At 42.1% G+C, this 12,448-nt stretch overlaps 1 protein-coding gene across 1 annotated transcript; it reads left to right on the top strand.

Moving 5' to 3' along the window:
* The first annotated feature begins 3,954 nt into the window (after positions 1–3,954).
* On the top strand, positions 3,955–11,453 carry rpf2 (ribosome production factor 2 homolog). The gene is made up of 10 exons (XM_034528024.1): positions 3,955–4,119; positions 5,218–5,350; positions 6,411–6,448; positions 6,971–7,010; positions 7,111–7,192; positions 7,315–7,391; positions 7,993–8,092; positions 8,195–8,297; positions 8,401–8,545; positions 10,899–11,453. The coding sequence occupies exons 1-10, from the start codon at positions 4,097–4,099 to the stop codon at positions 11,097–11,099; spliced, it is 942 nt and encodes a 313-aa protein (XP_034383915.1). The 5' UTR covers positions 3,955–4,096; the 3' UTR covers positions 11,100–11,453.
* The last annotated feature ends 995 nt before the right edge of the window (positions 11,454–12,448 follow it).

Raw genomic sequence — 12,448 nt, 5'->3', positions numbered from 1 at the left:
AAAATTGTATTTTGCTTGGTAAGCCCAGCAAAGCGTTTCACATATAATATCCAGCCTCTCTGTCTCTTTCCTCACCCCCTCTATACAGAAAACTACTCGCACAATAGCCGCCCGCCGGTCTGAGCATGCCAGGGATCATTCTGTGTGTGTGTGTGTGTGTGTGTGTGTGTTTGTGCGTCCCCATAACTAACTTGTTAATCGTACTTCACGTTGCTGAGGGAAGGTCTAGGTTCTCATTCGGTATCTTTTTTGCGCTCCAGTTGGCTCAACCCGCCTGGCGTCCGGCTCTCGCGGCTTTCACAACACTTCTCCTGCCAGAGAATGTGCTTTTGAACCTTGAGCCGGACGACGCGGGGCCTTTAACCTGCGCTCAGTGACCGTTCTTTTTTTTTAAGGCGCGTGTGTGTGTACGCTTGTATCAGCTCCAGAGTCAGTTGGACCAGCTGGTGAAGTCGGAATAGTCTTCGTTCTTGCTCCTGGCAGCCAGTCTTCATTCTTACATGAGCTGCTCTCAAATGACTTGAGGTTATCCGCCATGACTTATCAGTTTTTTTTGTTACACATTGTTAAAACTGCTCAAAATTACGCAAAGCGGTTTAAAGCTGTTATTGGATGAAGTACATTTTAGCCTTGTTGGTGTGGATCATTATGTTTTATTTTTTTATACAGTGAACTCAAAATGCATTTTTTTGCAGTTGAATGGTAATAGAATTTTATACAAAAAATATATATTTTGTATTTTTTGCTGCGGACCAATCTTTTCTTCTCCCCCTTTTTTTTTTTGTCCAAATGTTTGTTTAGTCGTGAAACCAGTTTGTTCTGAAGTCACGGGATTACCTTTTTCAAAGCTGAATCCTTCATGTTCCTGTTAGTTTTTTCTTTCTTTTGTGTTCATTTTCTCTCCCTTCCTCTGCCAATCTTCTCTCCAGAGGAAGGGAGAGTAAAAGCCTCCCCCCACCCTCCTGGGTCACAGAAGGGGGTGCATTTGCAGGATGTACTGAAGGAGAAACTTTGCTGTTCTAATTCTTTCTTTTGCCGTTCTTTGGATGGTCAAGATGTGCTAAATATATCTGTGCTACGAGTTTGATGCTTCAATAAAAAAAAAGATGCTTATCTGTGTAACTTTGCGTGTTCTTTATTGAAACGCAAAGATCATCCTTTGAGGGGGTGAGTTGATACAAAGTCTGCATGCATATTGAAAAATAAAGTAGTATAAATGACATGCCAATTTATTGCCTCTTAGGGGGAGACCTGAGAAGTGTCGTTCACATATGCATCAAAATCCCCACTCTTATTTATCCCACCCGCTCCACACAGACCCAGCACCTCGTTACAGGGGGCCTCTGGAACTGCCAGTCAGCCAACCGCAAGTCAGACTTCATCTCTGGCTTCGCTGTCAAGCAATCGCTGGACTTCCTGGCTCTCACTGAGACTTGGATCACACCAGACAACACATCAACCCCTGCTGCTCTCTCCTCTGCCTTCTCCTTCAGCCACACACCCAGACCCACTGGTCGGGGTGGTGGCACAGGTCTACTCATCTCCCCCAAATGGAGTTTTTCTCTCTACCCGCTTCCATTATTCACCATGGAAGCGTCCTTTGAATTTCATGCAGTGACGGTTACTCATCCGGTTCAATTAACCATTGTTGTTCTCTACTGTCCACCTGGCTCCTTGGGAGACTTCTTGGAAGAACTAGACGTCCTATCAAACTTCCTCGAAAATGGCCCCCCACTCATCCTTCTGGGTGACTTTAACATCCAGACAGAGAAGTCAACAGACCTGCTACTCTTACTGTCTTCCTTTGCTCTCGCTCAGTCCTTCCCCTCCTACTCACAAAGCTGGCAACCACCTTGACTATATTTTCACCAGAAACTGCTCTACATCTATTCAATTCAGTTTATTTTGTATAGCCCAATATCACAAATCACAAATTTGCCTCAGAGGGCTTTACAATCTGTACACATACGACATCCCTGTCCCAGGACCTCACATCGAATCAGGAAAAACTCCCCAAAAATAACCTTTGACAGGGAAAAAAGGGAAGAAACCTTCAGGAGAGCAACAGAGGAGGATCCCTCTCCCCGGATGGACAGAAGCAATAGATGTCATGTGTACAGAATGAACAGCATTTACAAAGTTACATAAACACATTACATGAATATGACAATGTATGAATGGAACTCCAATCCATGAAACACAAGGAGGTAGAGAGGAGGCGCATCAGCAGGGCCAACGCGGGAGGCCAGTTCACCAGGCATCAGACACCTCCAGGTCCAATGGACCCTATGAGACGTGAAGTCACAACGACTCTGGGGAGGAAGCAGAGTTAATAAGGTGCAATGGAGAGATGTAAATTCATCCATAAGGAGAGAGAGAAGATGAGATAGGTGCTCAGTGTATCCTAAAACATCCCCCACTGTAACTCCACTTCATGTCTCTGACCACTTCTTCATCTCTTACTCTCTCCCACTCTTTGGAACTGACAACCCTCCCACAACGGACTCTGCACCTGTCCGTCGCAACATCCGCACCCTCTCACCCTCCTCTCTGGTAACTTACCGGGTAACCTGGAGAGGATCTGTGTCTGAGCCTTGTCCTCTGACTACTGGGGTCCCTCAAAAAACACCCGACGGGTGTTTTTTTAAGGTTAAATTATTTATGTCTCACTAAGTTTCCTCCACAGCTGCAGCCCTGTGGAGAGAATCCTGACATTGCACCTCCATGTGTTTGGACATGCTTCCACCTGGTGGACGGAGAGTTTACTCAGACCTGCAGAGCCACTAGATGCTTGCAATGAAATTGGCACGTCAGAGTCAGAGGCTCATTTAAAAAGAAAAATAATAAATCCCACATGGAATGTGAAGTTATTTTGCCTTTAACACTCTGAAGGACCTGCTGTTGTATACACTGGTTTGGGTTCGGTTCACTCTGAAATGGAGTCAGTTACTGACAAACTGCATGACCATTTTTGGAATCAATAACTAAAAAAAAAAACACATAGGTAATCGAATCTGAATACTTCTGGATTACTATTGACCCGTATGCACGCAGTACTGGCACAAGCAAGTGCACTGTGTGTTCTGTGCTGCTTTTCTCCACATTAGGACTTTGCTCTTCTGGCGCAAGACGAGCGCTTGATCAAAATGTTCCTTTTTCCTTTTTCACTGTTAATAAAAAAGAATTAAAAACTCCACAAAACAGCATTGAACACAAACAAATATGAGTAACGTCACCAGTAACAAGACTGGGAGCCTGAAAGGAGTAACGGTTGAACATGTCCGGCACTCAAAATTGGTCGAATCAAATAACCTGTTTAAAAACATGATGGGATAAGACACTTTCATTAACTATTATTATTTTTGGTGTGAATCCGGAGCGTTAGTCTTTTTTTTAATGTATTTTATCTGTGTTATGTGATTTCTGTTGTGTCTTGTGACTTGCAATTTTTCTATGCTGCTGTCTTGGCCAGGCTTCCCTTGAAAAATAGGTAATTGTATCTCAACGGGACCGACCTGGTTAAATAAAGTCTAATAATAAAAAATAATCTGATTGCACTTTTTAATTTGTTTTTAATGTAATCTGTTCTAAGTACAGTTCATTATTTTGTTAGTAATCTGATATATTAGATTACTATACTAATGCTATCCGACCATTGTTGCTACGCCTGACTACAAGTGTCTTGAGATGGAAAAAATATCTCAGTCTGCACTGCCTGTGACATCTAATGCTACCCTTCCCAGCAGGCCACAGACTCTTAAAGATCAAGTCTATACAACGTACTGGGGGTCAGATAAGCATGACGTGCATTCAAATATACTTTACATACTGGACCCTGGACACGAGCAGACCGTGGTCGCTTCCTCTTGTGGTTATTTCAGCCGGTCGCGCTCGGTAGCTCCCCTAATGGGCGGTTTTGCGACGTGCAGTGGAGCTTTGGCACTTGGTAGCGTTAATTCACTCGAGGCCGGAAATCGACCACCGTCTCCACCAAAGAAGAAGAACATCACCGCTGTTGTCTTCCGCCACGTGGAGGAAACCGCAGCGCGTGCATTTCGTGCAACCGGGAAGATAAAGACGAATAAAGACACAGAAAATGACGCAGTCGGACGATATAGTGTAAGTTTGACATTGTTGCCCTTTTCTTTAACTTTACTGCGTTCAAAGCTCGCGCGTGTGTTTCTTCTTCGTTCAGTGTGTGGAACTAGGTAGCCGAGCGTGGCTTTTTGTCAGCTAACATTAGCTCAACGTAAAGACAGAAGTACGCCACTTTCCTCCAACGTAAAGGTGGAAGTAATCGTGGCCCGTGTTTCTACATTCAGTGCAAACCGCATAAAGTCAAGCTCGTGTTTAGCTAGCGTCAATACGTTACATGGGTTTGCTCAGGCGCATCGAATTCATCAATTATTAGTAGTCCTACTGGATGGGTACTCATTGGATTTGCATGCGTACTGTATCATAATGCCAGATAATCGTTCTGGTCTACTGTTGTGTGTTTCTGAAAGGATTGAATGAAGTACATACAACTGTATTTTCGGTAAATAAACTATAGTGCTCTAGAAAGAGTAAATAACCACATGTTCATGGTGAGGAATGAGCTGGCCTGCTGTGTTATGGTGCCATATAATCAGTAGTCCCTGTTTTATCTGCCAACAACAGATAGATCGCATCAGTTATGTTAGGTGAGAGGGAGCGTCATGGGAATATGGTTTCCTTTCGTCATGTTCACGTTAGATGGGTATGAAATGTCTTTTTTAGATATTACTAAATCTCGTAATGTCAGTATGGGTTATATTTATTTAATGTTTTGTGTATATAACATTTAGCCTAACTAACACGGGTATTATGAAAAGTAAAGGAAAATTCAGAATTGTTTTGTTTGGAGTTATAATATTTATTCTAAAAAGACCAATAATGATCCAAATTTGGACACATTTTCCACAGTTGTGAATCAATATGTCCGCGGGTCCTTTCGATGGCATTGCACTTTCTCTCGAGCATGATCAACTTTTAAAAACGTTTTAATAATTAATGTATATTTAGTTTAACTTGGCAAAGACCTATACTATAGAATAAACACAAACGCTCATTTATAATAATAAAAACACGTGACACGTGTTGTGACTCTGACCGCCACCTTTTTTTATTATTTAATTTTGTGTTGCACCGTGCAGACTGTCATCTTCCCCCTGCGTATGTTTGTGTGTCCATCTTCAGAAAACCCAAGACAAAGCGCGCCAAGCGCTTCTTGGAGGGCAGAGCGCCCAAGCTGATTGAGGATGTGAAGACCGCCATGATTATGAAAGGGGGGAACTCCAGTCTGACCGTCACCCAGGCCCTCAAGGACATAGTAAGTAACCTGACAGTGCCCTATGGCATGACTTGTTTCACACAGATGGACGGGCTGTTATGGAGGTGTAATAGTCCAGGTGTTTTTGTGATTGTGGACATGACAACGTGACACTGTTCTTTTTTCAGTTCTTTAAGCGACTTTTTAGTCGAGTAGAATTTTGTCTCAATCTTATAGTTCAGCTACTTTGCATACAGACTTCAACTTGTGCAAAACATCGTGACATACAGGAAGAAAAAATGGATCGGGAAGTCTCAGAAACTCTTGGACCTCTGAGATTAATTGAGTTAAAGATTGTTCATCCATGTAACAGGGTAGTGTCTCACCTTTTTAGGTGTTATCAGCACAGTGTACTGGGTTAACTGACCCTTTTTAATTGAAATATCATAGATCTTTTTAAATTAATTTGTTGCTGTTTTTAGCTCTTTAAGTTGGGGGCCCAGGTTGCCTACTGTGCATAACAGTGAAGTCGGCCTTAGGGTTGTCACAATATCAAAATTATAACTTCGATACCTGCCATAAATATGCCGATACCCGATACTTACGAAACAATCATATTTCTGCAAAATAATTGCTGAAAAGCTGTATACAGTGTGTTTTGTATTTCTTTATATGTATTTAAGTATACTGTAAACTGTTGTTATTGTTCAAAGTTAAAAAGTTTGAAGCTGTAGTTTGAAGCCACGTATTTATATTTATAGTATACTTTTAAACAGTTAATATATTGTTCAGGTTGAAGAAAAAAATTTGAGCTTGGGGTGTGCATCATGTTTATAATCACATTTGCTTACCTATCGTCCTTTGAACTCTTTGAAAAGCGCTGGGCAGCATGACGGGGAGCAGTGCGTGCGCTCTGATCGCGCGCTATTTTAATAAAGTATCGGTACAAAGAATATGCAAAACCGTATCATTTTGAACGTACGGGTACCGGGGTACCTTTTTAGTATCGGTACACCGTGCAACCCTAGTCGGCCTACAGCGAGACAGGACGGTGTCCTTGAAACTGCTGATTCACTAATATAGTTATGACTTGAACCTGAACTCTTATTTTTCCCTGCAGTATTCCCTGAAGAAGCCCAATGCTGTGCTGTACAAGAAGTAAGTGAATTTACGAAGAAGATACATTAAGTCTGAATGAAATGAGCGTTATCCATTAGACTTGACATCCCTTTTTTTCCTCTTGCAAGACATCTATACTCCACAATTCATATCCCAATCTTCAATGCAAATACAATTTAATTTCGGCGGCTCACGCCCAATATTTCTTGTCCCGTTTCTGCTGAGAAGGAAATGATTAGACTGCTTGATGAAATAAAAAAAAAAACGTTTTTATTTGAGCAACTGACAATTTCCTTAACTCACTATCCTTTCTGATTATTGGTGTTTTCTTAGGTCCCTTTTTAAGATGTAAACCAATTGGAAAATCTTATGAAAAGTCATTTTAAATTAATAACTGACCCAAAACAAGGCCCCCTACATAATCGAGCAAATGTTCCTAACTTTGTCGGAGCAAGTTGGATTTGAAAAAACAACGCCGTCTCTCGTGTTCAATGAAAACCGGTAACTGTCTTTGAGTGTCAGGAAACACGTTGAGCTGACGGCTGCGTATTTGCTTTCCAGGAAGAACATAACGCGTCCGTTTGAGGACTCCACATCCCTGGTAAGTTTACAAGAAGCACCCCAACCACTTTATTACATTTTAATCTGTCGGCACGTTATCCTGTCTTTTCTTTCTTTCTAATCATTGCTCTCTCAATCAGGAATTTTTCTCCAAGAAGTCCGACTGCTCTCTGTTTCTATTCGGTTCCCACAATAAGAAACGTCCCCACAACCTCGTGTTTGGTAAGTTCTCTTTTTGCTCAATAGCTTATAGTTTCAAATGTACATCAAAAGACCAGTTGGATGAAAACAATATTATTATAATAATAATAATGTGCGTCATTGTTACTTTGGTCTGTCTGCAGGTCGTCTGTTTGACTTTCACGTGCTGGATATGGTTGAGCTTGGGATTGAGAAGTACGTCTCTCTGAGTGAACTCAAGGTAATATGACTGCCATGTTTTTTTGTAAGCTCAAACGGCCAAAAGCTTCTGTCTCGTTGCTATGGTTACTCTTGCAGTTTGCTATACCCTGAGCACAAACTAAAGTGGTGGTTAAGCAGTTGTTTGGGGTGTCCCAGGCTTTAGAAGACCGCCTACCAGCCAATAGGAAACTTCCCATGCAGTCTTGGAGCAGACATGTTGGCTTAGCATAAGGAATAGAAGCAGGGGGGGGAATTGGCTAGTGTGGCTCCTTCCAAAGATTTAAAAATATTTATACAAATGCCTCTAATGCTCACTAATTATCACATATTTGAATCTGTTCACCAAAGCCATGTTTTCAATGAGAATTGACTGAGGTCAATAGCGACCTCAGTCAAAAAAATTCCCTTGACCAAAGAAAATGGAAAATGTCAGTCAAAAAAATGTATAGTCTTTTCTTTTTCTTTTTATGGTTTCTCATGTGATGAAGATGATCCTTTATTAGTCCCGCAGTGGGGAAATCTACCAGATTACAGTAGCAAAGTGCACACAAGAGACCTAGTAAAATCAAATCACAATCTACAAAGATCTAGTTTTTATGTTGTCTCTTTTGTTGTCGCAGAACAGCAAATGTCCCGAGGGCACCAAGCCGATGCTGGTGTTTGCAGGGGAGGCTTTCGATTTAGACAACGAACACAGGCGTCTGAAGAGTCTGCTCATAGGTAAGCATCAATTTTGCTCTGCGACTGCATCTCTACCGTTTCCTCATTTTTGTCCCACCACTAACACCAGTCCTTGTTCATTTCCTCCGTCCCGCCTGTCAGACTTCTTCCGAGGTCCCACCGTGTCCGCAGTGCGTCTAGCAGGTTTAGAACACGTTTTGCACTTCACAGCCGTGGAGGGGAAAATCTACATGCGCAGCTACAGGTCAATTGGCATTTGGTTAACAAATGATATTAAGAACTTGTTTGGGTCCGAATAAAGCTTGTGTCCCCCACAACAAAGGTATTGATGTCCTGTGTCGTTGCAGGTGTCTGTTGAAGAAGTCCGGGTGCCGCACACCGCGGATAGAGCTCGAGGAGATCGGGCCATCGTTCGACTTGGTCCTAAGGAGAACACATCTGGCTTCAGATGACTTGTACAAGTTGTCTCACAGACGGCCCAAAGGCCTGAAGGTAAACATCTACTTTCCCTGCCTCTCTCTCTCCGCTGTCCTTTTGATGGTACAGAATGATATTAAAGTGAGAGGTGTGCGTACCATTTTCGTGCGTAATTGTTGGATGACATAACGGGGTTTTCGCTCCACTACATTCAGTCATTTATTCATATGACCACATTACTACCGACCACATAAAGCTGTTCTGCTCTTTAAACGCCAAGATCCTGGCCACTGTAAAAAAAAAAAAACAGCAAAGTTTGTCCTGATGGTGGCGCCAGAGGAGAGACCACATTGTTGCCTGTTGCATGTGCAGATTCTACACGGTGACCATTTTAGAACGTCTTGCTCTTAAGCTTGGACGAACTTTAAAACCAGGCTGGGCTCTACTTAGCTGTGCTCCAAGGTTACATTAGCATTAAACGCCCCACCCACCCTCCATGGGGCAAATCCACTCTACACATGCTGTGCAGCCCAACCAGCTCCAAACCCACGGATGTTTTAATTTTGCTTCTAGAAGATATCTTGAGGTTTACAAATGTCATATATGTAGAAATATGAACTTTTAAAAAAGCGCAAGTAATCTAGAATGTGTGTATATATATGTGTGTATATTTGTGTGTATATATATATGTGTGTGTATATATGTATACATATATGTGTGTATATATATGTATACATATATGTGTGTATATATATGTATACATATATATGTGTATATATATATATATATGTATACATATATATATACACACAAATATACACACATATATATACACACATATATGTATACATATATATACACACATATAGAAGAAACTGAAATATCACATGGTCATAAGTATTCAGACCCTTTGCTGTGACACTCATATTTAACTTGCATGCTGTCCATTTCTTCTACTCCTTCATTGGAGTCCAGCTGTGTTTAATTAAACTGGACTTGATTAGGAAAGGCACACACCTGTCTATATAAGACCTTACAGCTCACAATGCATGTCAGAGCTAATCATGAGGTCGAAGCAACTGCCCAAGGAGCTCCGAGACAGAATTGTGGCACGGCACAGATCTGGCCAAGGTTACAAAAGCACTCAAGGTTCCTAAGAGCACAGTGGCCTCCATAATCCTTAAATGGAAGAAGTTTGGGACGACCAGAACTCTTCCTAGACCTGGCCGTCCAGCAAAACTGCGTAATCGTGGGAGAAGAGCCTTGGTGAGAGAGGTAAAGAAGAACCCAAAGATCACTGTGGCTGAGCTCCAGAGATGCAGTAGGGAGATGGGAGAAAGTTCCACAAAGTCATCTATCACTGCAGCCCTCCACCAGTCAGAGCTTTATGGCAGAGTGGCCCGACGGGAGCCTCTCCTCAGTGCAAGACATATGAAAGCCTGCATAGAGTTTGACTATGAGAAATAAGATTCTCTGGTCTGAGACCAAGATTGAACTTTTTGGCGTTAATTCTAAGCGGTATGTGTGGAGAAAACCAGGCACTGCTCATCACCTGCCCAATACAATCCCAACAGTGAAACATGGTGGTGGCAGCATCATGCTATGGGGGTGTTTTTCAGCTGCAGGGACAGGACGATTGGTTGCAATTGAAGCAAAGATGAATGCGGCCAAGTACAGAGATATCCTGGAAGAAAACCTCTTCCAGAGTGCGCTGGGCCTCAGACTGGGCCGAAGGTTCTCCTTGCAACAAGACAATGACCCTAAGCACACAGCTAAAGTAACAAATGAGTGGCTTCGGAACAACTCTGTGACCATTCTTGACTAGCCCAGCCAGAGCCCTGACCTAAACCCAATTGAGCATCTCTGGAGAGACCTGAAAATGGCTGTCCACCAACGTTCACCATCCAACCTGATGGAACTGGAGAGGATCTGCAAGGAAGAATGGCAGAGGATTCCCAAATCCAGGTGTGAAAAACTTGTTGCATCATTCCCAAGAAGTCTCATGGCTGTACTAGCTCAAAGGGGTGCTTCTACTCAATACTGAGCAAAGGGTCTGAATACTTTTTTAATAAATTTGTCAAGATGGTGTGCTGAGTGTACATTAATGAGAAATAAAAATGAACTTTTTTGTTTTTAGCAAATGGCTACAATGAAACAAAGAGACAAATTTAAAGGGGTCTGAATACTTTCCGTACAGACTGTATATACATACACACACACACTTACTTACTTAAAATTGCAATTGCGTAGGGAGATGTGGTACATTTGGTGTATTGGTGGTACAAATTGACTGTTTCTTTGTCAGTATTTCTGTTGGTGTATTGTCGAGTACATCATTACCAAAGTACGACGGAACGTTCTCTGAAAGTGTGCAAGCAAAATTCTCAACCCAATATGTCGTTAATGCTTCTCTCCGTCGTCGTCACAGATCAGGAAGAAAAAGAACATTTCCCGCGACGCCTTCGGCACCAAGTTTGGCCGGGTGCACATGCAGAAGCAGGATCTGTCCAAGCTGCAAACACGCAAGATGAAGGGCCTGAGGAAGAGGAGGGGAGCGCCCGTCGCCGCAGAGCAGGACACCGCAGAGCAGGACGCCCAGGCGCCCAAGGTGGCCAAAGTGGAGAGCTGAGGTGTCTTCTACGTCCTGGACAAGTCACCTTGTTTAACAGACTGACCATGTGCTTAGCATTGCCAGCTTGTGCTGGTCAGGAGCGGCACACAGATCTATTATTCCTTCCCCCTATTGTGTCCCGTCCCTGTGCTCTCTTTTTTGTTCTCCTTGTGACTTTCAGATACTTATTTGTCTTGAATATCATGAGTGTGATGGCTCGGCTCCCTGGGAAAACCACAATAACAAAAGAAAAAAAGTCTAACAGATGTTGTCTGCCTGAAATTAGCAGAATTTTCGTTTTGTAAGTTGGAGTGTGCAAAAGTTTAATTTCACCAACTGCACTCAACAAGAAATAAAGCAGTCTTAATTACGTCCGAGCTTTCCTTTTTACAAATAATGTTCCTTTGTTCACTCTCATGATTTCTTATTTTGCTTATTTTTGCTTAAAGTTAGACTTCATTGTCCCTCATTCCAGCAGTTGTAAGTGAGGTCAGTCCTGGTCTCATGGCAACTTTTTAAAGGTCTCGAGATTGCCCTCATTTTTACTCTGGTCTCGGACAAAGACTAATTTATTTTTATTAAGACCGCAACTGCGGGGATATTACTAGATTGCCTGATTTAGTTAACATCATGACTGTGATTGCTCATGGAAAACAGGAAAATTCCTACTCACTTCTGCCAATGTGGAAGTGCCTTAAACTTGCATTCTTTCTATTGGCCAGCAGGGGGTGACTGGTTTTAAAGTTAAGTACTATTGTATAGAAGTCTGAGAAAATGACACTACTTCTCAATTGATTTATTTCCTCATAAAAATTGTAAAGAGTTTAGAAAGAAAGACATTTACACTTTTATCCTTAGTTATTATGGAGCAGTGGGCTACACCTGGGGCGATTTTGCTCAAGGACACGATCGAACCGGGTACCTTGTGGTTACGGGATGACCACTCTCCCCATGAGCTACAACCGACCCTGTTTATGGTCTCAATCTCTAGTTTGAAGTCTTTTTCAATACAGCATGATGGTTCATTTAAAGTGTATTGCAAAAGCTCCCCAGGTGTAGCCCACTGCTCCATAATAACTAAGGATAAAAGTGTAAATGGCTTTCTTTCTAAACTCTTTACAATGTTTATGAGGAAATAAATCACTGTCATTCATAAAACCTTGAACATCACAAGAGGCTGCCTCCACAGGGGGGTGTATGGCTTCCTGTACCACTTCACTATCACTTGGTCACAATTAGCTACTAGTTTCCAGTCAAATTACTAACACTATTTGACAACATTAATTCTCCTATACCAACTAGTGTCAATCTATTTAGTAACTATAATTCCAAGGGGATCATATTAGCTTTTTCTGGCTTCTTTGTCT

The sequence above is a fragment of the Cyclopterus lumpus genome, chromosome 24 (assembly GCF_009769545.1).
Source record: "Cyclopterus lumpus isolate fCycLum1 chromosome 24, fCycLum1.pri, whole genome shotgun sequence".
Taxonomy (NCBI): domain Eukaryota; kingdom Metazoa; phylum Chordata; class Actinopteri; order Perciformes; family Cyclopteridae; genus Cyclopterus; species Cyclopterus lumpus.
This window is presented reverse-complemented; position numbering and strand designations above follow the sequence as displayed.